Consider the following 27,760-nt stretch of genomic DNA (forward strand, 5'->3'; position numbering starts at 1 on the left):
ATAGTAAACATTGTAACGTTTTGGGCAGGTCTATGGCTACTAAATGAAACTTCTTGTATAGTTCAAAGAACGATTTCAGTATCTTTTATGTATTTTCAGGGACAAGAAATACTTTAAAAATGGTCTTGTTAAAAGAATTTACATATCAATGACATATTGATATAATTATGAACACAGGAAGAAAACAGAGATGGGGAAGAAAGCAATACAAATCCTTCATGACTTACATTTAGAAATGAAATGTTAATTATTAAAAAAATTATGAGCAGCATTAATATAGCCAAGGGCCTCATTTTGCCCCTGGGCCACACTTCAGCCAAGTCTGGTTAATATTATTCACCAAAAAATGTATGTATCGAATGTTTGCTTTGTCTTACCCATCCAGCTACAGTGTTGTAATAACGACAACTCAACTGCCGTGATTCTTTGCATCCTCTTCAGCAGCCAATCGCAGATGCGAAATGGTCACATGGCAAAAGAAATTCCACCAAGAGGAGACGTCCTGCGAGACATCCTATTTATTACACAATAGTAGAGAGTGTGTAACCTGCGTGCACTTATTGGAAACTTCAGTGAACATGATGGAAGCAACACGTTTAGCGAGTCTTCATGTCATGACAATAGAAAATACATATATGTGTGTGTGTGTGTGTGTGTGTGTGTGTGTGTTTTTTTGAACTTATGTCTTCGTGAGAACCTGTATGAGCTTTTAATCAACAGAGTAAGGACATTTTGACCGGCCGTCACTTTGTCAAGCCTCATTTTGAGGGTTAAAACTACAAAATAGCTTGGTTATTACAATTGGATTTTAGTTTGGTGAAGAGTAAAAGTTAACTTTAGCCATTTGTTTAGATGTTTAGGTTTAGGGTGAGAGGCCGGGGAATGAGTTATGTAAATATATGTCAGTGACAGGCCTCTCTAAGATAGGAAGACAAACACGCACGTGTGTGTGTGTGTGTTATAGGCCAAAAATGATCAACTCTAAAAATGGCCCAAAAAATACAGCAGCACAAAATGTGAATGTGGTTTGACTGTAGAGCCGACACTGTTGACAATGAGAATGATGGACAGTCAACACACACAGAGACTTGACCTCAGAGGCCCCACAGTCAAGTTAGAACACACTGTTTTTTCCAGTGTGCTAATAGCCTTCGCCACTTTCTGTGATCATTGTGACCCTACGAACATACTTGCAAATAAGACATTTTTCATTTAAAGAAATTATTTAATGGTTGGTTTGGTTCACAACAGCATTCCCTTATGGGCATAAGCATACATTAGATATGTTGGCATAAACCCAGCAAGCTAGTTGAGGTCTCTAAAACAGAGTTTAAGAACTCAAACAGAAACGATGAAACACTAGCTCTGAGCTTTTAATGCAACAAGAAGAGGGGAAAAAAGGCCAAGTGTCGTTCAGTAAATGCACGTCAAGGACATCTGCCATTAGATATGGAAGACAAAGATGCAGCATCAGCATTCAGGTATCTCATCTCTGGACCTAATAGGACTGGATGAGTCCTTAATGGCGGCGGTGGAGGATGTTAATGGAGATAGAAACACAGACTGGCAGAGATGTTTTAAGATTAGCTCAGAGTAAAAGGCACAATAAGCTTCTCATCAAGGCACAAAAAAACTGATGGACCAATCTGTTTCAATGTGGTGCTAAAATATGATTTAAGCCTGCTTCATGGTTGCTTACATAAAGCCCTAATAGACGCTTGAAATGTCCGGAGCGCAGCAGCAACCACACACCTTCTGCTCCTGCCGATGGAAGACTGCAGGTTTGCAAGTGGAAGATCTTAAAAGGCAGCCTGGTGCAGAGCCAGTTTCCACAGACACTTTAGACAGAACAGTGTGGTTATTCAAATACATCAAAGAGACAAACAAAACACTATTAATATTTGTCATTGCATCTAATAAGGACGTTATCGATTCAAGATAACAGTGACCTCTGCTGGCTAATAAAGGAATTAAACTCTAGAACAATTTGTTTACAACAGAATGTGACTGAAGATTTCACAGCAGAGAAACATGCTTTCTGAAGAAGCACGACCACAATGGTTCTGCTGTGGCGCTCTGATCTCATGGGTCTCAACACGATGTCAGGCAACGTGTGGTTAGATTTATGGGCCGACAACTGATAATCTCAAGCTGAATCATTTTTTATCATTTGGCCACGAAGGCAGTCTACAGCTGCTACCATGTTTCACACTGAGGATCATGTCCCTTCAGATATCATAAAATACCTCCTTTTTTAAAAGACGTTGCATCTCTAAAAACATCACGAGAGATTTCTAGACGTCAAGCGAAAGGTTGAAACTAGTCTAGCCACAGCTATGTGGCCTGACTGCAGTGCTTGAAATCTACCTATCGATTCCCGTTCTTTTACTGCAGTGCTACAGTTTGGAAGCTAGGACTTCTTCCTGGCTTTCCCCCGGCCTCCGGCGGCGGGGAGACTGGCAGCAGGGGCGCAAAGCTTGTGAGTTTCCAAGTCAACCTTCTGTTGGAGGATCCCAGAGAGAATGAACTCGGCAGAGACGACAGGGATGGAGGCGGAGAAAGCCGGAGCGCACAGCTGAGAGTCGTCCTCGCAGGAAATCACTATGGTGCGTGGCTACAAGGGAAAGAAACAGGCAACTTGGTGTAAACAATTCAGTATCTCATCCGCGAAGCACGTTTTAAAGCAAAACATATTGTTGTATCATTCTGTAATATCAGTTCATAGCGCAACAAGCTCCTTCCAACATTATCAACAACATTGTGATGAAAAAGAGCTGAGCCAGAAGGTAAAGCTTCTGATCCATCATTGCACCAGCCCTTTGCCTTTTGTTGTGCACTCCAACAACCATAGTGAGTTTCGTAGTGATGGGTAGATGAGGCTTCATGAAACGATGTGCTGAGTTTCCACAGCCACCAGATGGCACTGTCTGCTGTAAAATGTTTGGAGTTGAACAACTAATTCAATGGAAAATCCCATCATTTCTAAACCAAGAGCGCCATCTAGTGGCCTCTGAAAATTAGGACACTGTTTCGTCAACAATACTGTTTCATGATACCTCATCTACCTATCACTAGAGTTAAGTAAGGGCTGAACGGGTTAAGAGGTTAAGGCTGCTGCTCTTCGTATCACACGACATGATTCATCCATGAACGCCATAGAGGGCTGCTGATCCGTACCTTCCGAGAAGATGGCATTTTCGGAAGAAAGGTCGCCCCACTGCAGGACAGAATGTCTTTCATATGAACAGGCTCCGGCTTCACCGACTTTGTGATATGGATTTCGAATCCCTGAAAGAAGACAAAGTGAAACTCTTTACCTCTCTTTATCTCGAAGCAAGCACATCCGTATGTGATACTTGCAGAGAGATCAATGCTTGTCTTTCAAAGTGTATCATATCCCAGTGGTACCAACAAGACCCAGGGGGGCTTACGGCAGAAATGGAAAGAGTGTATCCTGCCTCGCCTTGCAGTAAACGTATCCATTAGATCATTAATGTAACATAGTCTGAGATGAAAGGAAGAGACCAGTAGGAAAAACAAACAAGCCCACACATATACGAGTCAGGATTTCTTTGGAAGTAACCAAGGAGGACAAGAAAATGACGTGGAGTGGAGAAGTTTGAAGACAAAGTTCGGTCAGATCAGGTCGAGAGAGACAATGGGTGGTAATGTAGCTCATGAGAAGGATAGGTGACAGGAAAGACTCAGAGGTGAAGGTCGAGATGGCTGACTCACAGTGGCATCGCCTGAAGGGAAATCCCATGGAGATTTAGAATACATTTTAACAGCTTGTCATAGGAAGGTTACTGACTGATGTTAGTGATCAAGTGGCATATCTGAAGTATGACTGACATCACATCATACATGCGGTAGATCATTGTTGAGATCAACAAGAAGGCTCTGGCACGAGTCAAGCAAGATGAACCGTGGGAATAATTCTATATGGTAAGATAACTGTTTCACACTACAGAGATGAGTTGACCTTGACCCAGAGTCACTTCCTGTTCGGAAAAGGTACAAATAAACTAGGTTGAAAATGTAAGATGAGACTGAAACAAATACACACTATTTAGTAGTATAAACCAGAATATTGTGGAGCTCATGAGAAGAGTAAGAGTACCTGAAGGAGGGGCTGATTGCTGGCAACCCTGAGAGACTCCGCCAGAGAGAAATTAAACTTCTTTTCCTGTTCTGGATCTTTCACAATAAAGGCACCTGGCTCCAGGAAGCTGCCTGCTTTCCCACTCTGTGGACAGAAATAGTGGGAGAAGATATTTAAATGTATTTATCATCACTGATTTGGTAACCTGAGCATATGTAGATGATAGAAATACATTTAACAGATGAGATAATAGATAGTTGTATTTGACCTAATGATTGACCAACACTTTATATCTTTTAAATAATGACTAAGTTTAAAATTTACGCATAATACATTGTGACTTTGGACCTCATTAATATTGTTAAAATGACTACACAATTTATGTAGTACGTACGTACATACATACGTAAATATGTACATACATACATACATACATACATACATACATACATACATACATATGTACATACATATGTACATACATACGTACATACATACATACATACATACATTTATGTAATGTATGGTTTTTATATATATTTAAAACTGAAAAATTGTTTTGGGGGGTCAAATTCTATTGGTACAGTGTTTATTGGAACAATATTTTTCATAACTTCTTGGGGTCTGGGGCAGCTGAGCCCATCATGACTTAGCAGAAGAGAGATGAATGTTATTATTATTGTAGAATAATGACAGAAAAAAACAGACTATAACCCAAACACACTGACTTATGATTGTTATATCATCACTTTCATTAATGGAAAAAGACTGAACACGTCCACAAACCTTTTCCAGCCAGTTGGTGGTGACCACCGGGATTCCTTTAGCGACAGCACAGAGGAACTTGACGGTCCTGCGCACTTTATCGGTCACCAGACAGTTCATGTCGGCGACACCTTTGGCCATGCTGCCTCCTAAGCGAGTCAGAACTTTCTCACCAGCTTCATCCACAACACCAGTGTACAACACCTGATAAGACACACATTTATTCACTTTGATCCGTTGCAAGTCTGCACCGACAGATCTTATTTTGGAGCTACGTATTTGGCATCAACTTGGCCAAGCCATTCTAACTTAATCATAGAGGGAGCTAAGACATAAAAATAGATGGATCAAGGCTATAAATTTGAGTTCATTCAAGGCTCCACTGGACAATTAAAAACAGATGAGTGATGGAATTAGGTGGCATGGCTTATGTGATATAAATTGCTCACCTTATAACTAGGTCCGAGTCGACTACCAGCTGGAGAAGCAGCAGAGGACCTTGGGGTCCTTGGCACAGGTGAAGATTTGACAGGTGCTTGTCTCTTTCGGGATGTTTGACTAACAGGGGTCTGAGGCTGCAAGGGCAAATAAAAAACACACCAGCAGTGTTAAGAACCAACCATGAACAGCTGTTAAAAGTGATGCTGTTGTTAGTTACCAGAGACAACTCTGATGATCCACTACTCTCATCCATGTTTTCCTGCTTTTGGACCTCTTGTGTCCGACCTTTGCCTCTCCTCTGAACAGCACTCTCTGTTCCCATCTCTTCCTTCACTTCTATCGCTGATGGAGTACCTTTGGTGGTCTTATTGGCAGGAACATTGGACTGCCTGCCTCGTCTTTTAGCTTGAGTCGGAGCCAGGTTCTCACCTTGTGCTTCCTCTATTACTGTTGTGGAACTTTCTGGAAATTCTCTCTTTCTCCCTCTTCTCTTATCCTGACCTTCATCTGCGACTTCAGAAGCAACCAGTGCCTCAGTAGCTTCAGTCTTTATCTTCAGGCTTCTGCCCCTGATTGTCCGACTGGATGGAAGAGAGCTCTTGGTAGAAGACGGACCCTCAGAAACGGAGGGGTCCTGTTCCTCTTGAGCTGTAGGTTCCTTTGCACTTGCAAGCCTCTTCCCGCGTGAGGTAGACAGTGTCGGTTCAGGCATCTCCACAGCCCTGCTGAGGGTCCTCCGGCCTCTTCCTCTTGACTTAGCGGTTGAGCCACCATCACCCTGACCGCTGACAGAATCACAGGAATTTGTCAGAGGTGTTGACTTTCGCCCACGTCCTCGTACCCTGCCTCCTCCTCCTCCTCCCCGGTTCTGACTGACGCTGCTGCTGCTGTTTGAGACCTCAGAGTTGAGGGACGTGGAAGAGTTGGACCTTGAAATGACTGCGGGGGCAGGAATATCGCTGTCTTGCTCAGTAGGTGCAGCCACAGTCCTCCTCCTACTGGTGTAACTTGGAATGGTAGTCTGGACTGGACCCTTGGCACCCCTTGCTCTCCCTCGGCTGGCCTGCGTGTTGACACTTGAGGTCGAGGTCTCTGAAGTCACTGAGTTAGAGGAATTGGAACGAGACCTACTTCGAGTCACTCGGGCACAAGCCAAGTCTTGCTCCGAATCTTTTGACCTTGTGACTGTTCTTCTGGCTGCTCTTCTTCCTCTCACACCACTTTCTGCATTCTTTTTTTCTTCACGTTTCAAGGCTTGCTCCGTTTGTTCTAGCTCCTCCTGTCTTTCCCTCTCAATCTTTAGTTGCTCCAATCGTTCTTTCTCTGCAAGCTCCTGCTGAAGCTTCTCTTGTCTTTCTTTTTCAATCCTCTCTTCTTCCATCTTCTCCAATTTCAATCGCTCTTTCTCTGCGAGCTCCTGCTGAAGCTTCTCTTCTCTTTCTTTCTCAATCCTCTCCTCTTCCAACTTCTCCAACCTCAAACGCTCTCTCTCAGCTTGTTCAGCATGCAGACGTTCCTGCTCGAGCTTCTCCTGCCTCTCTTCTTCAAGCCTCTCCTCCTCCAGCTTCTCCAACCTTGCACGCTCGTTCTCCGCTAGTTCCTGTTGAAGCTTCTCCTGTCTTTCTTTTTCCATCCTCTCTTGTTCTAATTTCTGAGCTTGTACAAGCTCCTGTTCTAGTTTCTCTTTCCCAGCTCTCTCTTGTTCAAGCTCCTCCAGTGATCGCTCAGCTTGTAAACTACCCTGCTCTGGAGACCTTTCCTTATCCGTATTCATTTCTTCCATTTCTTCCTCCTCTTCTGCCTGCTGTCTCTTGTTGGTTTTCTTCCTTTTGGATTGGCGCACTTGTGACATCTCTGGTTTCTCATCTTCTGTCTCAACAGAACTTAATTTGGCTCTCCTGCTTCGAGCACCTTTACAGTCTTTTGCATCCATCTTAGCAGATCCAGAAGACTCAGCATCTTCAAGTGATTTCACCCTTGTGACTCTACTTCTCCTGTTACTAGGACCAGGCTGCTCCTCTTCTCCCATCTCATTCCGCAGGGTGTTTTTTCTTCGGCTGGGTCGAGAGGTCACAGAGGAACGATGAGATTCTATGTTCGACTCTTCTTCAAGTTTACCATCAGCGCTCTTCTCATCAGCAGCTGAAATATGATCAGTGCAGGGAATCACCTTCTCATCTTCACTGTGGTCATCTTCATGGGTTGTGATGGGTTGGGTTTCTGCTAAATGTACATCTGTATTGTCCTTTTTGGCCCTTCGTAGCCGACTACCTCTTCCCTTTGGTGGAGCCCGAGCTGATCGGACACCACTTTCCTTATCTCCATTCTCAGTTCGATTTCGCTTTGCTCTACTTTTCCCAAGAATAATGCCTGTCTCATTTTCTTCATCTGTGTTTGTTTGTATCGGCTGAGTATCTGGCACCCCTGGCTGTATATCACCACTCGCGAGGTCACTCATAGGCTGTGAGTCGTCTTCCAGTTGCAGCGGTTTTGCTTTTCTTTTTCTGAATATCAGCATGGAGCGTTCTTCATCGCTGTCCCCCACTGTACTCACAGGTTGGGTGTCGCTAATATTCAAGGACGGGGACTCATCTTCAGGCTGGAGAGGTTTAGATTTTCTTTTTCTGAATAGGGGCATGGAGTCCTCGTCTTCACTGTCCGTGTTTGTATTTACAGGCTGCGTGTCAGGTATTCCAAGCGCTTGTGATGTTTTCTGGAGAAGATTTGCTTCTGTTTTGTGTGAAACAGATGGTGCGTCTTCCTCACTTGTCTTTACATCAGCCACAGATGGACCTTCACCACACGGCCTTGGTGAAGTTCCGGTGGTCTCAGCAAGTTTAGCACTCTTCTCGGATCCATTGGTTTGGTCTGGATTGTCTGATTCTGAGCTGTCCTCTTCCTCAACAGCACACATTGGCTGTGTCTCTGCCATGGCCATCGCTAAAGAAGAAGTTGGATTTTCATGATGCACTTCCTCTGATCTATCTTCAAAATCTGAGTGTTCTAAGACGAAAGCTTGTGTTTCCAACATTTCCAAATCGACCCCACTTCCACGTAACAACACTGGACACAGAGAGGACCCCTGTTCATGCTCGTCGGTCTGGACATCCTCCAAATTTGGATCGCTCGTGGTTGCAATGTCCTCAGCTGAGTACACTTGTGTATCTTCCTGACTCACACTTCCGTTGGCAGCACCAAAAGGTTGTGTGCTCTCTAAAGCAATAGCATCAGCCTGATTCCGCAAGTGGCTGCTCTCAGACAATCCCAGTTTAAAAGACTCTTCATCCCCGCTTAGATGCGTGTCACTTTCCTCCACAGACGACTCCAGTACAAAAGCTTGTGTGGGTTCTGAACTAATGTCCTTTGGAAGTCGCCTTGGGCAAACTCTGCCCGCAAGCACGAAAGACTGCGTCTCTGCCACAACAAAGTCCTCGTCGTCAAAGCTGTCGGAGCCAGCGGACAATGGCTTCACATCTGAGCCAGCTGCACCTGGTGAGACAAAGCGCATCACATTACAAACACGCTCTGTGGCGTCTTTCCGGTCAACTAAATAAACTAGAAGAGACATAACATTAAACAGAGCACAATTACTAGATGAGAAGCGACAATTTCAAATATGGGAACCAGGCATTGGAAACAAAGGAAGGCATCATACTCATGGACTGTCAGAATTGGTTCTGAACTGTGAACAGCAAGGTGGTTTAATGTCAAAAGCATTAGCAGGTATAATTCAGAAAAAATATCTTGTTAATTTAGTATAAGAGTGAAGCACAATTGTGCATCAAAATGAGGAACTCACATGTACGAGGCATCAAAAAAGGCTGTGTTGCAGTCGTGGCATCATTTCCTAGAAGCGATTTTAGACAGTATTAACATTTAAAAAGCATTCATCAACTTTGACTGGGGCATTACCTGACAGCTGAACAGGAGTAGAGCAACTTTGCAGGTGAAGATCTGTGTTTCCATGTGAGCTACTGATGGGATTCCTCTTAACCACTTCACTGTCCATCTCCACATCCGTGTCACTGTCCAAACCAAAGTTAGTTGATCCACGTGCGTTTGGGGCTTCGCTAACATCTGTGTCTGCATCTGAATCCGCCTGGTTAGCTGATGCACCTCCAGTGTTTTCGGATGCAATGCCAGGAGGCTGCGTGATGCTGTTTCCAACTACCGATTCCTTAACAAAGCTCGCTGATGCACTCGGGTCATGGCTGACCTCATCGTCTGTGTCGCTGTTCAGATGAAGGCCTTGAGGAATGCTCACCCCAGATTCACACTTTTTGTCTTCCTCATCATCCACGTCGGTATCGCTGTCAAGGTGGAAGTCTTTCTGCTGCGCTGAAGGAGCTGATTCAGCGACGCCTGCGCGCACAGCTTCTGCTTTAGCAGCACTTTCTGACACCTCATCATCCACATCAGTGTCACTGTCCAGACTGAAGCCTGCAGCCTGAGGGAGCAGGGCGCTTCCTGGAGGCTTTTTTTCAGTAGATGAGGACACATCATCGGCGGTGTTTTCAACGTCCGTATCACTGTCCAGGTGATAGCTGTCTGTATTTGACAGGTTTGGGGTTTCCAGCGACACCACAGGAACAGCTGAGGTGGCGCTTTCCTCCTCCCCCTCAATATCAGTGTCACTGTCCAGACTGAAGCCTGCAGCCTGAGGGAGCAGGGCGCTTTCTGGAGGCTTTTTTTCAGCAGATGAGGACACATCATCGGCGGTGTTTTCAACGTCCGTATCACTGTCCAGGTGATAGCTGTCTGTATTTGACAGGTTTGGGGTTTCCAGCGACACCACCGGAACAGCTGAGGTGGCGCCTTCCTCCTCTCCCTCAATATCAGTGTCACTGTCCATGTTGAATGCAGGAATCTCAAATCCAGCCTTCATGCCTTCAGAGTCAACCGACAACTCCTTTTGTCCCGGATCAGTGATGTCCTCTTTAATCTCCGGTATACTTTTTGAATTCTCTTTCAGTGCTGACTGGTCCGGGGTTGCTCCTTCCTCCTCGCTATCATCCGCAATCTCCAGTGGATTTTTCAGTTGCTGTTGCCCAACATTAGCGTCAGAATTGTCCTTACCAAACCTGACATTACTGCGAGATCCATTAGCAGATGCAGGAGTGGTGGACATTTCATCCTCACTAGAAAAAATGTTGAGAGAATGATCTTAAACACGGCACCACAAGAAGCACATTACAGTTAGTAGTAGTTAGTAGTTGACATTCTTAAGTAAAAGCTACTTGACAAAAACATCTTCCTCCATCATCCTAAAGTAATGTGGTTTGAAAATAACCAAACAATGAAATACAACATATTCTTTCCCATTTATATTTGAATGTGACATCACAGATGATCAACCCATTTGTCTGGACAAGACTTAATATCAATAATAATATAAATAATGAATACACTCTAAATAGGCAATGATTCAAGTTACTACAGTGATAGTTTTTGTTAATAATTACAGACACACTATCAAAATGTTGACAACATACCTTTCAGGAACAATTTTGTTTGCTGGGCTCAAAAACGTTGCTGAATTTGGGCTGGACAAATGTGAATCTGAGTCTGACACTGTATAGAATATAATAAAGAAAATAAATACATTAGTAAAACATACATTGTACAGTACATACGTTCATACGTTCAACATACCACAAGCCCTTCGCCTTGCATCCTGCGGGATGTGACTGTCTCCTTCTGAGTCCGAGTCAGACTCGGGAACTAAGATCTCCTGTGGCTGGTTCGGAGTTTTTTCCAATGCTAGACAACGATTTCCGACCGGGGTGTTCTTCACATTCTCAAAGACGACAGCTGAAGAGCTTTCACGGACACACTCCTGACTTGCATTGCCTTCTTTTCTTAGCGTTGGATCTGACAACTGGGCCCGTCTTTCTAAGCCTTGGTTTCCAGAGTTCTTTGCACTTCCTTGTAAGGATTTAAAAACATCATGACATATTATAAACTGACATGGGATGTCAGCTACGACTAAACTGTCCCCTTCGCTGATGGCATAACGAACATGAGGTGTCAACTTCAGCCGACCTTTCCGAGTCCCATTTAGGCTTCCGAGGTCCCAAATTAAAGCTTCTAAACTCAATTTTTGTTTTCCGTGCACAATGATGGAGATGGTGGCATGCTGCTTGGATATTGAGGGAGCTGACAAATGCGCTGAAGAGCAACTATGGTCTCGACCAAGCACATTGTCTCCCAAATAGAGAGGGATTTCTGCAAAACAGTGGAAAATATTAATAATATATTTTTCGTTCTACTATGAAATCAGATGCATGGAGGGAAAAAGTCTCACCAGTCTTGGGAATGTGCTCATTTTCCAAGATACAAAGTTTAGCAGGCGATAGGCCCCTGTTGTTTTGATTCTCCTGCTCATTTTCTTCTTCATCTGACTCCAAAATAGAGTCAGAGATCGCCTGAGTAGCATCCATCCCTTACACCGAGTCAGCTCACCTGCAATCACTTGGCAAAAACAAACGCATGTACGTTGTGGGTTTCAAGTTAATTGCCAATCTCACCAGCTAAAACAGGATAGTAGCAATAAAGTGTCGCTACATTTCACAGCACTGATCAAAAACAAAAAAAAATAATCATGGAGAAATGTAGAAAAACAAACATAAAGTGGACTTGTGCACATTTTAAGCGTTCTTTCAAATATACAATGAAAGACCATATTAACCTCATGGTGGAAACATCGTATGACTTGACAGTTAAGCAACTACGGGATCCATCTTGTTTTTAAACGTAGCATCAAGTGCATTTTAAAACAATCCAATTTATTTGTTTTTTTGTTTTGGCTGAACAGTGCAAGTATGAAACACTCACCCGCGCCTGTTGTGGATGTCAACACGAACACACTTCCGGGTGCAATATAACCACACCCATCGAATGACGTAGACAAGCAGTTGATTGGTCTTTTTGACGTTTCTTCAAGCGGTTCTACGCGATCATTGGTCAAAAAATCACCAATCCAAAATAACGGAGAACTTTCGCGCCATGTTTCATGTACAATGAACCACCCGTTAACAGAATGAATTGCGAATTGTTTTCACACATTCTGTTGCATTTCATGAGCGTTTAAGAATTAATTTTCTTGTTCATAAACATTGTTCTGTGTATCAATGATTTAAAAACATACATACGATGCAAACGTACAAAAACTTAAGTGGCAGCCTTTGAATTTCAGTAATAGAAGTAATACTCTCACTGTATAAAAACTTGTATAACAGCTGAGATACAAATGTGAGTTTAAATTAGAATGTGTATGTATGTTTGATTCATGTCATTATTTTAGTCTTTATTTATTTTTTTTTTTAGTCTTTGCCTTTAGGCTTTTAGCCTTCTATTATGTGTTTTACTAATATTAGATTTAATCTAATGACATGCGGCTATGCTTCATAAAATTGTTGAACTTTTTTCTCACTTAAATATTGATGTTTAATATAGTGCATACAATATATTAGTACTTTCAAAATGTTACAACTCATAAAACAGTTCTGAACTTACCATGAGCAGCTGCTATCTTGTGCGCCACAAGTGGTCTTGTCACATGATTTGAATGGGGCTGTCCACTGAGTTGCCCAATTTAAAATCAGGACAAGACTTTCACCGACAGAAAAAATAAATAATAATAGTGACAGTTAAAATTATGGATGTTTCAATGTGTTTGCCGCCATTCAGAGAATGAGAAATCCAAAACAAACTTGTAAAAAAATAGGAGACTAAAACAAAACAAACCTTAAAAAAAAGACATGAAGCCACATTTTGTTTGAGACGTTTTAATTTGGTAAGGCATTACTAATGACTCCTAAATTATTATTCTAGTGACACTGACTCTAGGTTGGTTTCTTGTATGTTTGTTTGCTCCGTTGATTATTTCTCAGGGAGTTGTAGCTGTCTTAACACCACCATGCCAAAGTTTCAGGAGTGAGAGTAAATTCACTGGACGACTTTAGGCGTCTTCTTCAGCCTCCTCGTCAAACTCGCCCTCCTCGTCGGCGGTGGCGTCCTGGTACTGCTGGTACTCTGACACCAGGTCATTCATGTTGCTCTCGGCCTCCGTGAACTCCATCTCATCCATCCCCTCCCCGGTGTACCAGTGTAAGAAGGCTTTACGACGGAACATGGCGGTGAACTGCTCGGAGATGCGCTTGAACAGCTCTTGGATGGCTGTGCTGTTGCCGATGAAGGTGACGGCCATCTTGAGGCCTCGCGGCGGAATGTCACACACGGCTGTCTTGACGTTGTTGGGGATCCATTCCACAAAGTAACTGCTGTTCTTGTTCTGGACGTTGAGCATCTGCTCATCGACCTCCTTCATGGACATGCGGCCGCGGAACACTGCAGCCACCGTGAGATAGCGGCCATGACGCGGGTCGCAGGCAGCCATCATGTTCTTGGCGTCGAATACCTGCTGGGTCAGCTCGGGAACGGTGAGCGCGCGATACTGCTGGCTCCCCCTGCTGGTCAGCGGAGCAAAGCCAGGCATGAAGAAGTGCAATCGAGGGAAAGGCACCATGTTGACGGCCAGTTTGCGGAGATCAGCGTTGAGCTGACCGGGGAAGCGCAGGCAGGTGGTGACGCCACTCATGGTGGCTGACACCAGGTGGTTAAGGTCTCCATAGGTGGGCGTGGTCAGTTTGAGGGTGCGGAAGCAGATGTCATAGAGAGCCTCGTTGTCAATGCAGTAGGTTTCATCTGTGTTCTCCACAAGCTGGTGGACTGACAGGGTCGCGTTGTAAGGCTCAACTACAGTGTCCGACACCTGAGGATGCAAAGTGTACTCAGAGTTATGATGTAAATATAGACGCACAAATGCTAATATGCAATACATCGCTGTCGTGTATGAGCAAAACAATGCTGTGTGTAGTAAAACGCACCTTGGGGGAAGGCACTACGCTGAAGGTGTTCATGATCCGGTCGGGGTATTCCTCACGGATCTTACTGATCAGTAAGGTTCCCATTCCGGATCCAGTTCCTCCACCAAGGGAGTGGGTGAGCTGGAAGCCCTGCAGACAGTCACAGCTCTCAGACTCTTTCCGCACAACATCCAGGACAGAGTCGACTAACTCGGCCCCTTCTGTGTAGTGACCCTTGGCCCAGTTGTTCCCAGCACCACTCTGACCTAGAGCAACAAAAAATAAAATGTTTTATATGGGCTTTTCAATAAAGAAGAAAGCAACTTTCACTCACCAAACACAAAGTTGTCAGGCCTGAAGATCTGGCCGAAGGGTCCGGACCTCACAGAGTCCATAGTTCCTGGCTCCAAGTCCACCAGAATGGCCCTAGGCACGTATTTACCTCCTCCGCGAAAAAGAGAATTACAGAAGGGAGCGACAGAGAGAGAAGGAGAGAAATGTGGAGAGGAAACAGGCTAAGTCAATAATGTGAGTGAAAATGAAAATAAGGAAACAGGAGGTGCCGGATATTAAGGTTGGATGAATGGATTGTAAACCAACCTGTAGCCTCATTGTAGTAAACGTTGATCCTGTCCAGCTGCAGGTCGCTGTCTCCATGGTACGTCCCTGTCGGATCAATGCCATGCTCGTCGCTTATCACCTCCCAGAACTGCACAAAACGAATTGAGAGACATCACAAGGCACTTTAGTGATGGTTCCACTGGAGACAGAGCAAGGCTTTGGGAGCCTTCACTTGTTTACTGATATGAAGCTGTCCATATTTCCAGCAGAAAAGGCTTTTCTCTGCCACACTAGAGGCCTTTACTTCCATGTATCAAAGAAAGTGTCGGTAAGAAGGGAGCTATTTAGATCTGTATGCACATCTTGTTCCCCGCTTAAAGGCCTCACTTGTGCAGCTGAATTCCATGTGAGAGCCTGTGGGCTGAGCAGACAGACATTTAAACGGCTATATAAGATCTTCCAGCTATTTTCTTTTCCACCACGCAGCTACTCATTTTCTGCCTGATGCAGCAAAAGAAGGATTTAGAATAATCTGGATAAGCAGGCTACATTTCACCACCAGACTTAAAAGCTTTGGAGTCGTCTGTTGGGCTAATGTTTGCATAATTCTCCAAAAGCAACATCAAATGAGGAGGATGAGGGAAACAGTGCAAACGTGGCGACTATCTGTGGAAAAGGGTGATTGAATGAGGACAAAAAAGAAGACACGCCCTGAACCGAGTCACCACACTGCAGCTAGTCTGTCAATCATCTGTCCTGTTGAATCACGAGGGCCCTGCATGGTTGCTTGTAACAAGTGACTCTGGACAATAGAGAACACATTTTCAGAGCTCAGCTGTCATAGAGAAATGACGCGATGTGTTATCATTATCATTCATTATTGTTATTATTATCTTAAGTAAAATTATGTGTTTATAAACATCATCATTTACATCATTTCTTAGAAATAATATATGTCTTTTAATAAATAAACTTGTCTTGAGCATATTTTTTTTACATTTTTTTCATATAACTGTCTTTTTTTCCAGTAATTTAAGTAAGTAATTTAATTATTTATTTATTAGAATTAATTCTGAACTAAATTGTACTTAAATATTTTAAAGGTATTCAATATATTTATATAAATGTATTACATGAAAGGTTTGTTGATTTGTTAATTTATAAAAGAATATCTAATAGGAATGAAAATATATATTGTTTTGATCTGAACATTAATCGTGTGATATATGACAAAATTGTGGCCCAATTGTCAGATTTCTTAAATTCCTGTTGTGATACTTTCACCTAAAAATAAAGCCTAAAATCTTGTGGGGAATCCATGAAACAGCTGTCGTATCCAGGAGGTTTGTCTTTTGCTCTCCCATTCAACTGAGCTCCAGTGACTACACCCACTGAGCATCAGCTGTTTCCCCCACTACTCCCCCGCCCTTTAAATCTAATTCAAAGAGAAAAGATATTGATTTCAGCCACCAGCGCCTTCTAGTTGCAGTACAGCCGGTATGTTAATGGACCTATCAGACTACTATTTAAATTGCCACTGTTGTGATATGTCCTACTTAAACATATGCCGTCTGGAGCGAATGATCTGAGCAAAAACAAAAGGAGATAAGAGGGATAATAATGGCAGATGCACAGTTGTGACTGTAAGAAACAGGGCGGGTGGTGGACTATTGTCTTTTGTGTGACGCCCAGTGAGGAAGAATTGCTTTTAAATCAAATGCTGACTTTAAAAATAAGATGAGAAAAAGCTTTTTAAATTGAAATATAGAGCAAATTGGTTGTATTTTTAAAGGGAAAAAGGCAGTTTTGTGAAGGATCACAGCCACACCCATGCTGATGAAGACATCGATGACCATGTTGAATTGCCACCGTCAGCAGGATGGACACAAACCGATCACTTCACTTGTTATTGCCATGCTATGGGGGTGGGTAATAAATGCACTATTTTGCACCAGTCATTGTTTCATTTCCAGGCAGATCTGGGTGGGTGGGAGACAAAGGGGGAGCCAGACTGCAGAAAAATAGGCTGAGGGCTCCTGACAAGTGAAGAATAGACTGAGTTTGTGTGTGTGTGAATAGACAATGGTCTTGAGAATGACTGAGGCAGACACGCCTAACAGACACAAGAGCCCCGTTATACTATGGATGAATGCAAAATAGCTCCACCTAAACATATAATACAGAAAAATATATTCAAACAATTGGTGTATAATTGTTAGTTTGATTTTAAGACAGTAATCTATAGTCATAGCAACAGATTGACAGAACTTTCTTTTGTCCACACAAGACAGAATTATAGATGCAGGAAAGAGCTTTTGTTTCTCATACCTTCGCCCCGATCTGGTTTCCGCACTGGCCGGCCTGGATGTGCACGATTTCCCTCATTGTGGATGAGAAAGCGAACGAGTAATGAGCAGAGAGTTATTGTAGCGGCACGACGAGCCGACAGCACTGCTGCGCTTGCGGAACAATGGATTTATACCCTTGGAGGGGCTCCAGGATGAGGCTGGGGTCAGGGGGGAATGAGCGTAGACACACCCAGAAACAGCTGCTGCGAGGCTGGATTGGTTGAGAGACTGATCCTGGGATGTGAGGAGGAGCTCTGGATCAGTGAGTCACTGAGAGGAAGACGAGAGGAGAGATAAAGCAGAAGATTTCAAGTCACTGTCAAACTATTCAACTATTTGTTTTCAACATGGATGTAAGAGAAGCCTCTTCTCTGTCCACTGATTTTGTTTTCAGGGACTTGCTGTGTTGTTGTAAAGGGGCTTGGTGTCATAGGTCTGAGGACCAAATCCTGGTCTGTCACTAGATGAGGCCCAGCAGAGCTTTAAATAGTTTGTTTCAATTCTGACTTTCTAAAAGGTCCAAACAGTGACTCCTGAAGGGGACTGATAAATTATTGATTTAAACATCAACCATAAATGTTTTATCTGGCCATTAAAAGTTGCACTACCATGAGGGGAGCGCAGAATGGGCTTTTAGACAGTAGGTCTTTGAGCAACAGAAGTTGTAAAAGCCCCATTCTTGGACATAATATGACGTTAACATGACACATGAGTGCATCATCAGCATGAGAAAGACATGACTAGCATTGAGAAAAAATTGTTTTAAAGTGTAAAAACATTAAAGGAACAGTCGAGGAAAACATCGTAAACTGATGGCAATTCTCAAGGCCTTAGACACGAGCACTGGATGTTGGACTAGTTGAGAACTTGATGTAAAACAATACAGTGTTTTATTTTGCAGTTGTAATATAATGTGGCAGATGGACAGATGCATCTGGGGATCGGATAAATATCACATTTTATGATTAAAATGTAATTCGGCTACACATTTTCCACACTGAAGCAACAGTAGTCAAGATACAAGGGACACCCTAGAAAGGTCAGCAGTCAATACAAGTTTATATATGGCTGAACCATCCACCACAAACAGCTGCAGACTACCTTTATGCTACCATTCAATTCTGAATGTAAATGGATTTCGTGAAAATAGTCGTCATGGCAGCACGGTGCAGGAAGGTTGAGCTCCATCTTCACAGCACAATGAGGACATGACCCGAGTCTTGTTTGGGTGGAGTTTGTGTGTTGCTCCTCAGCTTCCTCTGGTTAGTCCAGTTTCTCATAAGTCAATTCCCAGGATTCATTGAGGAGTCTAGGAACGTATGCACACTTTGCAGTTGCAGACCTTTTTAAAGCCATTTAACGTTGCAAAAGTGATGATTCAACTGTTCCAGATTCAACTGTTCGGTTGCAGGCATCCAGTATCAGTAACATGCATGAATGAGACACCAAGTGCTCTTTAAAAGAATAAACTGTTTTAATCTCTTGTCACATGTGCACAAAGAAATGTAAAAAGTTTAATGAATAGTTCATGTCAGAGCTTGTCAGATGTTACTTCTTCGGCGTGATGATCATTTCCAGCTGGGTCTGGAGAGAAAATCAGAATTTAAGGAATCAAAGTCTTATTTGATCGACACGTCTCATACCTTGAGTTCGTGGTTGGCTGATTTCAGGAACTGGATTTCCTCTTTGTGCTTCTTCTCTTGTAGTTCATTTTTTTCATTTTCACTCTTCTCAATTGCGTCGTATTTGGCCATTTGCTCGCTGAGCTGCTTCTTCAGTTCATGTGTCTCCTGCTCCAGCTCTGTGATCTGTGTGGGAATAAACAAAATCAGGTTTGAGAGAACAGATCTCTTTGTACTACGGAAGAGGTTTAGGGCCAGTGAAGAAGAAAAAAAATGGCAGAATTCTCACTTTAAAGACTTTAAAAACCCACCCATGTTTTCTCTTATTGTTAAGGCTCAGGCTCACCCAAAGCTGATGCTAACAATGTTTTTGTCCAGAATAACATAGGGATCAAAGCAATTCACTTACTCTGTTTCCTATGTCAGCTTTGTCCTGTTCAGCCTGCAGCGCCTTCCTGATGGCAAAAGCCACGCTGCTCTCGTAAAGTGTATTATAGGTCGCCATGGTGAGTTGGATCTCATTCCTGACCCTCAACAGCAGAAGCCCTCTCTCAGCGCAGTTAATGGTTTCCTGTCTGATCAGCTCATCTGCAGAAAGAGTTGTGATTATAGGAACCTATGAGATGAAAAAAAACAAAAGGTCCGTACCGAAGAACTGGGAGAAGAGCTCCCGGCGCGCAGGACAAAGACCTGCTTCTCTGGCCTGTCGTTGCTGCAGCTTTGTGTCCAGCTGCTCCTCCAGCGCCAACACCTCTGATCGACTGCAGGGCGTGGTGGACACTTTCTGCATCCACAGCTGGTTCCCTTCTGTCCATTCCCTGAACATGTGACAGATAAATGATCAACTTAGGCTGGTAAATGTAGGAAACCAGGAGGTTTGGATCAAACCTGGGCGGGAAGATTGCGTTGAGTATGTCCTCATTTTGCTTGCTGGTTGCTTCTGCTGAGGCGGATTTTTGCTTTGGTGCCGGAGGCACTGGGGCATTATCTGAAGGGAGGGTGGCACTAGATTTTTGGGACCTGCCCTGAACAAAAGTTCACATCGACTGTAATGGGAAGCGTACGCACCTCATGAGGTTATTTTTTTAAAACCTACCTTCTGTGGTTTCACACTGGGGGTTTTTGTGATTAAAATGGGTGTGTCATATTTCAGGAGGGACTCCCCCGGGGCAGAGGTCGCCATGTTCAGAAAATAAATACCTGCAAATTATAAGGACAGATGTCATGAATAGTTCAGGTGTGTCTTCTTTAATGTTTGCATGCCGACTCAACAAGGCTCACCAAGGTGTTTGCCCTGCTTGTGGCCCTGATGTATTTTAACAGACAATATCAAACGTAGCTTGAAACAGATTTACAGCGTGAAATTAGTCATACGTTTTGTGGGTAAAAGTTCAATGCATCCTGTGCATTCAAGGCGACTGGTGACTCAAAGTTGTGCCTGGAGATCCAAGTATAAAGCTCTTAAATGACGGTTCTGAATTCAGTTCTTGTTTACCATGCAAACGCTTTGAAATATATTTAGGAAGAGTTTCTTGTGGTCTGCACCTATCTTAAATCTGGTCGACAACTCAAGTCCAACAGTCACAAGCTCAGCCTCACACCGACTGAGCCGGACCAAAAGCGCCACCTACTTAAATGCTTTTTGGATAAATGCTTCTTTTATCTTTGATCTTCACTCTGGAAGCAGCCAGGAACCTTTTTTGTCAAAGCGCTCCTTTCATGTACTGTACTCCGCTAAGCATGAACAAAAAGTATGCCAGATAAAACAGAGACTCCCCTTTGATTTTGCTGCCTTCTTGGGTTATATTAGATTTATGACTGGAAGTCATTGAACAGCTAAGAAGGGAGAGGATCAACATGTATGCAGAGGGGAAGATCCATTTCACACATCAACCTGTTGCTGAACCTCATCCACTAACAATGGTACATTCTTATTTTAGGGGCTGAGATTCGAAATGATAATAATGTTAATGCTAATAATGTAAAATGTCAAAAGTAATATTTATGTGATACAGGAAATGGTTTATTCATGTATATTTCTTTCTCAGAGACTATCTAGGCGCCATTCGACTAACACGTCGTTCTACAATTCGAGCAAAGTCACTGGATGATGGGTTCTCCTCCTCCCTGAAGCCATAAACCACTGACGGGAAACATCCATTACTGCCGGACTGATGGCACGGAAGCGGCTGGTTTAACCGCCCTGGCCACCAGATGGCGCCAGCACGATGATGGGCGTGGTCAGTAGTAGTCTTCCTCTCACGGCGACATTTTTGTCATTCCTGCTGAAGGGAAACGACCGCTCGCTTCTGCACCGCGGACCGAATATATCGCCAGCACTTTGCCTCTCTCTCGCAGTATTTCTCCATTTGGACCAGTGACGGTAAGAATGACCTCCATATATATATATTGACCAAGTACAGTCGAAGCTCTTCCGTCTTTAGGCGTGACGGCGCTGTCGAGCCTGCGAGGATTCTGTCAACAGCTAATGGCTGCTCGCTAACGACGTTAGCACGTCCCCTTGTTTCTCACCCAAAAAGCGGCTTTTGTAAATAAAAACGCACTCGACGGTGACCAGCGAGGGAGGGGGGCGTCTTTCGAGCAGACGTAGTTTCTGGTAAGCGGGGTTTAAAGGGGGTGGGGTAACCAACATGGAGGTGAACGGCACGGACGCTCGTGTGGTGGCTACGTTCTCAGGAAAAAAGCGGATCAGTCATTGACAGGAACATGTCTGGAAATGTAAACATCGCGTCGTTTTGCATTCAGTTTCTCTGTACTATGGGAAGATTTATCCCCTTTATCTAGTTTGTTTTTTTACATCGAAATTTCATCATTGTTCTGTCAATAATTCTCTATGTTTTCAAGTACATATGTTACTCAATGGTCGATTGTCATTGTTGTTTTCTTCTGAATAATTAGGATAGTAATAAAACTGTAATAAAAGGATTAAATGTGGATGACAGATTTTTTTTAAATCAGTGCGTAAAGTTCGCCTATAATTCGCCGCCTGGCCAAAACAAAAGTCGCCACCTGGATCCTGGACCTGGGGTTGCTGCAGTTGGTCAGGTCTAGGTTCAGCAACATTATGTGCTCAAAGAATGAGGTCAGCTGACTACCTGAATATACTGAATGACCAGGTTATTCCATCAATGGATTTCTTCTTCCCTGATGGCACGGCCATATTCCAAGATGACAATGCCAAGATTCATCGGACTCAAATTGTGGAAGGCTGGTTCAGGGAGCGTGAGACATCATTTTCACACATGGACTGGCCACCACAGAGTCCAGACCTTAACATCATTGAGAATCTTTGGGATGTGCTGGAGAAGGCTTTGCGCAGCGGTCAGACTCTACCATCATCGATGCAAGATCTTGGTGAAAAATTCATGCAACACTGGATGGAAATAAATCTTGTGACATTGCAGAAGCTTATCTAAACAATGCCACAGCGAATACGTGCTGTAATCAAAGCTTCAGGTGCTCCAACCAAACATTAGAGTGTATGACCCTTTTTTTTGGTGGAGACTTTTTTTTGGCCAGGCAGTGTAATTATATAATAATAATAATAATAATAATAATACACTTTTTCATGCTTATTTATTTTAAAAATGCCGCCAGTGTTTTGTTGTCAAGGCTGTACTCCACAAGTAAAAGTCAAAAGTCGGTCTATTTTAGTTGTAAACTGTTTAGCTTTTCTGAGTCTTTGTTTACATGCCTTCGTTTGTGTTTACAGCCTCAACACAGCGAAGATGTTCTACACTTGTGGACCCAATGAAGCCATGGTGGTGTCTGGTAAGAGCTGTCGCTTTTAACCGTTGATGTGTGATAAAAATCCTAGTGCATTCCCACTTTCAAAATAAAGCTCACTGATGTGGTGGATATTGACTAACACTCAGTGAGTCGTTGCAGTAAAGGCTCTACTTGGATTGATCATGTGACTTGGCTTGATAAGGTCACAGTTCTGCTTCACATCCAGTGGAGTCACTTCTTGTTTGTTGGTGGAAGTTGTGGATTTCTATGTTCTTTTTGCTCTTGGGTAATGGCACGTGTGGTCCATGGTCATTTGAGATGCTCCCTGCGTCTTAAACTGAAAATTGTACTCTTACTTTATAGTATTGTCATTATTCTTATGAGACATTAGTATAATGGGGAAAAAAACCCTCAGTTGTGTCCTTGTACAATGGACTACATTTGAGAGGACAAACCTGCATGAACCATCCTCCTATGTGTATTTTTCTGCATCATATGTGGTAGGTGTACTTTCAAATGAGTATAAATGAGCTAGAAAAGTCGTGTTTTTTTCACGGGTGGCATGATGAGCTATTACTGTCTGTTAACAAGTGATGCTGGGTTTGCGCTTGTAAAACAGAAATGCATTCTTTTTAATTCCGTACTCTTAAAAACCACTGTCCTCATAATGGATGTGGGGCGTGGCTCCGGCAGCAGACATGCTGCTGTTCGTGGGCTGGTAATGGCATGAGAGAGCTGTAGCAGTCTGGAGTGTCCTCGGTCCACCTGCTAGTCTTGGCTTGACTTTTGGGAGTGACTTAGTGGACCATCGGTCTAGATGAATGAAGGTTACACAAGTCAGTCAAGTATACAGGGGTGTCGTTTAGACAAGTTAGGTTTCAGAGCGCTGCAGCCAATTGAGTGTTTTTGGCGATAAATAAGGGAGTCAACAGGCATGTGCCTTGTGCACCGTTGCTTCTGTTTTTATCATCTTTAAAGTTACTCAGGGACACAGGTGCCCTTATATCTGCTCTTTATCTCCTTCTCTGTCAAATCCTTCACACTCTAGAATTACTAAGACTCTCCTCTTGGTGGGATAAATGTTTATTTCCATCAAATATATGAATGTTTTTGTCCAATAAAAGTTGTCAGAATTATCTTTAATTTTCTTTTATCTTATGTATCGTTGTTCTGTTTTCTTCTTCGAACAAGCTGTGCTAAGTTTCTGGACCCTCCTCATTCTAATGTCTAACCAGAGAGACTATATTTGCTGGTTACCATGGCGACGCTGACAGCCTCTCCTCCCCTCCAGGCTTTGGCCGTTCCCCTCCTCTGATGATTGCCGGAGGACGGGTTTTTGTCTTCCCGTGTATTCAGCAGATCCAGAGGTGAGCGTGAAGGTTCAGGATTCAGATGCTTTTCACCGACTGAATGTCTGTTTTTCCTCTGCATTATTCAACGCTACAGTTGATGATTGATGTCCCGTCTCTGTCTTCCTGTCACCCACTGCTTCCCTGCAGCAGCAGCGGTCAACAGTAACTGGAAAACATAAAACATTAACTATCAACACCGTTTATTTCAGCCTATTATTCGGTGTATTTATAACTTGCACTTCTACCCAAGCATTTGTTTTTCTACCATCGACATTTGGGTGTCTTTTTTACGGTAGTACGGTAGGTTCTCCCTTAACACTACCTTGATATTTAAAAGTACATGGCTGTCAGGTCCAGAAATTCAGAGATTTTGGCAAAATGTTCACATACTGTTTGGAAGTATGCTATACCTTGGATATCCATAATGAATTGTTCACATATATACCAAGTCAACAAATGTTTTGGTAGCTGGAAAGAAGGCTATCACACGGAAATGGCTCCATCCTGCTGCACTGGACTTGGTACAATGGGCATTTAAGTTGAAAATAAAAGATGAACTGTTTGACTTGAGCTGGAAAAATGGTTGAAATACAAAGAAACAAGTAATGTAATGTGAAACAAAACATTTTTTGTTTTATTTTTTTATACTTTTTTCCCCTTCCATTTCCATTTCTCTTCATCTTTCTTGTAGTTGTCATATTGTTGCATGTGTGTCGTCTTTGTGTGTTTCTTAGGTGGGACTCACTGAAATTGAGTGCGTCGACAATAAAGACGTGTGTGACGCAACTTGTAAAATCTTGACTTGAGCTGGATTGTTCATGATCTCTTTGAATCCGATGTATTACAGAATCACTCTGAACACGCTGACGCTGAATGTGAAGAGCGACAAGGTCTACACCCGCCACGGTGTCCCCATCTCCGTCACAGGCATCGCGCAGGTGAGCGCTCTCACACAGCAACTCGCTCACTGTTGCTTGACATCTGCTGCTGACCTTTGACTTACAATGGTATTTATGTCAAGTCATGGCTCTGCTACTGGCACCAACAGCTTAGCTCACGCCAGCATCTCACTGTCTTGGTGCTTTTCTGTTGCTGGTGACCGTGTGGTATGATGTAGTGTGTTCATGAAAGGCAGCAACAGTGAAGGCACTCTGTCGCCCGTGCAGGTGAAGATTCAGGGCCAGAACAAGGAGATGCTGGCCACCGCCTGCCAGATGTTCATGGGCAAGTCGGAGGGTGAGATCGCTCAGATCGCTCTGGAGACGCTGGAGGGACACCAGAGAGCCATCATCGCTCACCTGACTGTTGAGGTAAGACCTTCCAAAGGTCGTGTTACTGCTCTCTTCCGCCCAGTTCTGTTGTTTGAATGGTGATGCAGCGACTGGCAGTGAGGTCAAGTGAGGTCACTCTGTGTGCAGGAGATCTATCAGGACCGCAAGAAGTTCTCCGAGCAGGTCTTCAAGGTGGCTTCGTCCGATCTGGTCAACATGGGCATCGGAGTGGTCAGCTACACGCTGAAAGACGTCCACGACGACCAGGTGCTTTGTCAGACTCTGATTTCCTCCCTAACGCGGGCCGACCCCTCAGTACATTGGTGCTTCTGTAGCTGCGCTTCTTCTCTGGTTTATGAGCGGCTCCTTTGGTCTGGTCCCACCAGGACTACCTTCACTCTCTGGGCAAGGCCAGGACAGCCCAGGTGCAGAAGGACGCCCGGATCGGAGAGGCCCAGTACAAACGTGACGCAGTCATCCGGGTGAGTGAGAGGCTGGGATCACGGCTGGTCTCCAGCTGAGCTTCATCACCTGCTCTGGAGGTCAAGCACAGGCTTGCAAGTGCACCCACCGTGTTTGGAAATGGTCACATGACCTAGCTTGGGAAACTGGATGGGGGATTAGGTCAGGAATTTGGAGGCTGATCCTTCTAATCTGACATGAATTGGTGTTTCCCGACGCAGGAGGCCCAGGCCATGCAGGAGAAGGTGTCGGCTCAATACAAGAACGAGATTGAGATGGCCAAGTCTCAGAGAGACTACGAGCTGAAGAAGTCGGCCTACGACGTGGAGGTCAACACCAAGAAGGCAGAGTCTGAAATGGCCTACCAGCTTCAGGTGAGCGCCCGGCAGATCTCCCCCTCTGTGTGTGTGTGGTCACTGACGCACTCGCTTTTCCCTGCGCTGCGTCTGGCAGGTGGCCAAGACCAAGCAGCGCATCGAGGAGGAGAAGATGCAGGTCCAGGTGGTGGAGAGGACGCAGCAGATCATGCTGCAGGAGCAGGAGATCAGCCGCAAGGAGATGGAGCTGGAGGCCAAAATCAAGAAGCCGGCGGAGGCCGAGAAGTACCGTCTGGAGAAGCTGGCAGAGGCGCAGCGGTGAGTCAGGTGACGCCCGCGAGGCCTGCAGCGGTTTGACACACCACCCCTCTCTCTCAGGCTGCAGCTCATCATGGAGGCTGAAGCCGAGGCCGAGTCCATCAGAGTGAGTGGGAACCACACTTCCTGTAATCGGAGATTCTTATTGCTTCCTGTGTCTGGCTCTGCCGCCGGAGCCTCCCGTCCCCGCGCTCATCCTGTGCGTCTGTGGTGCAGATAAAGGGCGAGGCCGAAGCCTTCGCTCTGGAGGCCAAAGGTCGCGCTGAGGCCGAGCAGATGGCCAAGAAGGCTGAAGCCTTCAAGCAGTACGGAGAAGGAGCCATGGTGGACATGCTGCTGGAGAAGCTGCCTCTGGTCAGTGAAGCAGAACCGGCCGCGTGACTTGAATAGAGACGAGTGGCGTTAGCATGACTCGGCTAATGTCTCTCCCCAGATGGCGGACGAGATCAGCAAGCCGCTGTCCGCGGCCCAGAAGATCACCATGGTGTCCAGCGGCGGCTCTGAGGTGGGAGCCGCCAAACTGGCCGGAGAAGTGCTGGACCTCATGACCAGGGTGCCGGCGTCGGTGGAGCAACTGACTGGAGTGAACATCTCCCAGGTACGACGGCTCCACGCCGCTCGCCTGGGTCCTCCCCACTCATGCTGTGGTGTTTCTCCTCAGGTGACCGGACGTTCTCTCCGTGTGCATTAAGAAGTGCCGGCCAGATCAGAGCTCCTCTTCTGTCGGTGCCGCCATAACCACTGTTGTGACTCCACCTTTTCCCCCCAGTGTTTGTCTGTCTGTCTGTCTGTCTGTTTGTCTGTCTGTCCCTTCCTTCCTGCTCTTGCTGTCTTCACAGAGGCGACTTGACCAATCTCTCCTCAGTATATGCAACTTTCTACTCGGACTGAACTTCACTCTTTTATCTCCACGCCTCTTGGTCGTATATATCAGAACGGTCTTTCGTGCCTTTCAGTGAATCAATGCTGGAGCTTATGTTGGATTGTGAAGTCTTGCTGTAGCGGCATGTCTGTTAGCGTCCGCGATGGAATCCAGACTGACCTGGGATCTGAAGAAACGTCTCTGTAAGTGTGAGGAGTGACTCGTTAAAGGAAGTCGTCGAACGTCGTCGCCATAGAAGGAACGTTACTAACCAAATATACTGCTAGAAGAAACGCGCTGCCTCTTTTCTAAGCCATCTGCTCGCGGGCTGCCGCGACAGCCCGACACCTCATTACCGCCAAGTGCCTGGTTATCGAGGACGCCGCCACTCGTGTTGCGTGACAGGGAGTCGCTCGCCATTATCTAGAACAGCTCTGTGGACGACTGTCGGTTTTATTATTTTAGACTAACAACCTTAGCTGTTGCATGTTGATCTTTCAGTCGACACCGTGGCTAGTCAATGTATAGTTTTGAGAGTTGAGTGTTACTCAGTATTTCTTTTTGGAAATGGACAATAAAATGAAGTTAAGACACAAAAGTCTGTGTGTGTGTGTTCGGGACATGTGTCACAGGTATCTCTCATTGCCCTGTATTGACTGCCACTGTCATCATCACCTGGTTTTAGTCACAGTCAGCTGACACTGCGCTCTTCTAGAGGAGCT

At 44.5% G+C, this 27,760-nt stretch overlaps 4 protein-coding genes across 13 annotated transcripts; 1 reads left to right on the forward strand and 3 right to left on the reverse strand.

Annotated features, from left to right (window-relative positions):
* Positions 1-1,204: 1,204 nt before the first annotated feature.
* On the reverse strand, positions 1,205-12,193 carry mdc1 (mediator of DNA damage checkpoint 1). Of its 3 annotated transcripts, none has more exons than XM_053880423.1 (12): positions 12,143-12,193; positions 11,613-11,779; positions 10,961-11,533; positions 10,801-10,879; positions 9,221-10,446; positions 9,108-9,155; positions 5,526-8,797; positions 5,317-5,442; positions 4,889-5,071; positions 4,121-4,246; positions 3,178-3,288; positions 1,205-2,614 (listed from the first exon to the last, which is right to left on the reverse strand). In XM_053880423.1, exons 2-12 carry the CDS (start codon positions 11,746-11,748, stop codon positions 2,411-2,413), a joined length of 6,084 nt encoding a protein of 2,027 aa, XP_053736398.1. In that variant the 5' UTR covers positions 11,749-11,779; positions 12,143-12,193; the 3' UTR covers positions 1,205-2,410. The 3 variants fall into 3 exon arrangements, 2 of the variants coding, with proteins under 2 accessions (XP_053736398.1, XP_053736397.1); XM_053880422.1 differs by lacking the exon at positions 12,143-12,193 and adding an exon at positions 11,997-12,132; XR_008416201.1 differs by lacking the exons at positions 1,205-2,614; positions 3,178-3,288; positions 12,143-12,193 and adding an exon at positions 11,997-12,132 and having other exon boundaries at positions 4,889-5,016.
* An 886-nt stretch (positions 12,194-13,079) lies between these two features.
* tubb5 (tubulin, beta 5) lies at positions 13,080-17,220 on the reverse strand. Of its 2 annotated transcripts, none has more exons than XM_053880425.1 (5): positions 17,065-17,220; positions 14,776-14,884; positions 14,510-14,617; positions 14,197-14,441; positions 13,080-14,081 (listed from the first exon to the last, which is right to left on the reverse strand). In XM_053880425.1, the coding sequence occupies exons 1-5, from the start codon at positions 17,119-17,121 to the stop codon at positions 13,269-13,271; spliced, it is 1,332 nt and encodes a 443-aa protein (XP_053736400.1). In that variant the 5' UTR covers positions 17,122-17,220; the 3' UTR covers positions 13,080-13,268. The 2 variants fall into 2 exon arrangements, with proteins under 2 accessions (XP_053736400.1, XP_053736399.1); XM_053880424.1 differs by having other exon boundaries at positions 14,510-14,620.
* A 1,318-nt stretch (positions 17,221-18,538) lies between these two features.
* Positions 18,539-20,305, reverse strand: LOC128768507 (axonemal dynein light intermediate polypeptide 1-like). Of its 7 annotated transcripts, XM_053881437.1 has the most exons (9): positions 20,252-20,301; positions 20,081-20,144; positions 19,988-20,012; positions 19,803-19,906; positions 19,595-19,731; positions 19,355-19,524; positions 19,116-19,294; positions 18,728-18,892; positions 18,539-18,668 (listed from the first exon to the last, which is right to left on the reverse strand). In XM_053881437.1, exons 4-9 carry the CDS (start codon positions 19,887-19,889, stop codon positions 18,633-18,635), a joined length of 774 nt encoding a protein of 257 aa, XP_053737412.1. In that variant the 5' UTR covers positions 19,890-19,906; positions 19,988-20,012; positions 20,081-20,144; positions 20,252-20,301; the 3' UTR covers positions 18,539-18,632. The 7 variants fall into 7 exon arrangements, with proteins under 7 accessions (XP_053737412.1, XP_053737409.1, XP_053737413.1 ...); XM_053881434.1 differs by having other exon boundaries at positions 20,081-20,295; XM_053881438.1 differs by lacking the exon at positions 19,988-20,012 and having other exon boundaries at positions 20,252-20,289.
* A 170-nt stretch (positions 20,306-20,475) lies between these two features.
* flot1b (flotillin 1b) lies at positions 20,476-27,636 on the forward strand. Its single transcript, XM_053880771.1, has 14 exons — positions 20,476-20,629; positions 20,755-21,089; positions 22,440-22,498; positions 23,748-23,823; positions 24,656-24,746; positions 24,975-25,118; positions 25,227-25,346; positions 25,466-25,561; positions 25,763-25,915; positions 25,995-26,176; positions 26,237-26,282; positions 26,393-26,530; positions 26,610-26,774; positions 26,838-27,636. Exons 3-14 carry the CDS (start codon positions 22,456-22,458, stop codon positions 26,865-26,867), a joined length of 1,284 nt encoding a protein of 427 aa, XP_053736746.1. The 5' UTR covers positions 20,476-20,629; positions 20,755-21,089; positions 22,440-22,455; the 3' UTR covers positions 26,868-27,636.
* Positions 27,637-27,760: the final 124 nt, after the last annotated feature.

The sequence above is a fragment of the Synchiropus splendidus genome, chromosome 12, assembly GCF_027744825.2.
Source record: "Synchiropus splendidus isolate RoL2022-P1 chromosome 12, RoL_Sspl_1.0, whole genome shotgun sequence".
NCBI lineage: Eukaryota > Metazoa > Chordata > Actinopteri > Syngnathiformes > Callionymidae > Synchiropus > Synchiropus splendidus.

What these genes read in the sequence shown, in the direction of transcription:
- flot1b (XM_053880771.1), top strand. Translation starts at nt 22,456, where the DNA reads ATGTTCTACACTTGTGGACCCAATGAAGCCATGGTGGTGTCTG. An exon ending in TGAAGCCATGGTGGTGTCTG is followed by an intron (nt 22,499 to 23,747) that starts GTAAGAGCTGTC and finishes CCTCCCCTCCAG; the next exon opens with GCTTTGGCCGTTCCCCTCCT. An exon ending in CCGAGGCCGAGTCCATCAGA is followed by an intron (nt 26,283 to 26,392) that starts GTGAGTGGGAAC and finishes TCTGTGGTGCAG; the next exon opens with ATAAAGGGCGAGGCCGAAGC.
- mdc1 (XM_053880423.1), bottom strand. Translation starts at nt 11,748, where the DNA reads ATGGATGCTACTCAGGCGATCTCTGACTCTATTTTGGAGTCAGATGAA. An exon ending in TGAGCACATTCCCAAGACTG is followed by an intron (nt 11,534 to 11,612) that starts GTGAGACTTTTT and finishes ACTGTTTTGCAG; the next exon opens with AAATCCCTCTCTATTTGGGA. An exon ending in AAATGCCATCTTCTCGGAAG is followed by an intron (nt 2,615 to 3,177) that starts GTACGGATCAGC and finishes TTTCCCTTGTAG; the next exon opens with CCACGCACCATAGTGATTTC.
- LOC128768507 (XM_053881435.1), bottom strand. Translation starts at nt 19,889, where the DNA reads ATGGCGACCTCTGCCCCGGGGGAGTCCCTCCTGAAATATGACACACCC. An exon ending in GCTCTTCTCCCAGTTCTTCG is followed by an intron (nt 19,295 to 19,354) that starts GTACGGACCTTT and finishes CTCTTTCTGCAG; the next exon opens with ATGAGCTGATCAGACAGGAA. An exon ending in CAGCCAACCACGAACTCAAG is followed by an intron (nt 18,669 to 18,727) that starts GTATGAGACGTG and finishes TTTTCTCTCCAG; the next exon opens with ACCCAGCTGGAAATGATCAT.
- tubb5 (XM_053880424.1), bottom strand. Translation starts at nt 17,121, where the DNA reads ATGAGGGAAATCGTGCACATCCAGGCCGGCCAGTGCGGAAACCAGATC. An exon ending in GCCTGACAACTTTGTGTTTG is followed by an intron (nt 14,442 to 14,509) that starts GTGAGTGAAAGT and finishes TTGTTGCTCTAG; the next exon opens with GTCAGAGTGGTGCTGGGAAC. An exon ending in GCGTAGTGCCTTCCCCCAAG is followed by an intron (nt 14,082 to 14,196) that starts GTGCGTTTTACT and finishes TTGCATCCTCAG; the next exon opens with GTGTCGGACACTGTAGTTGA.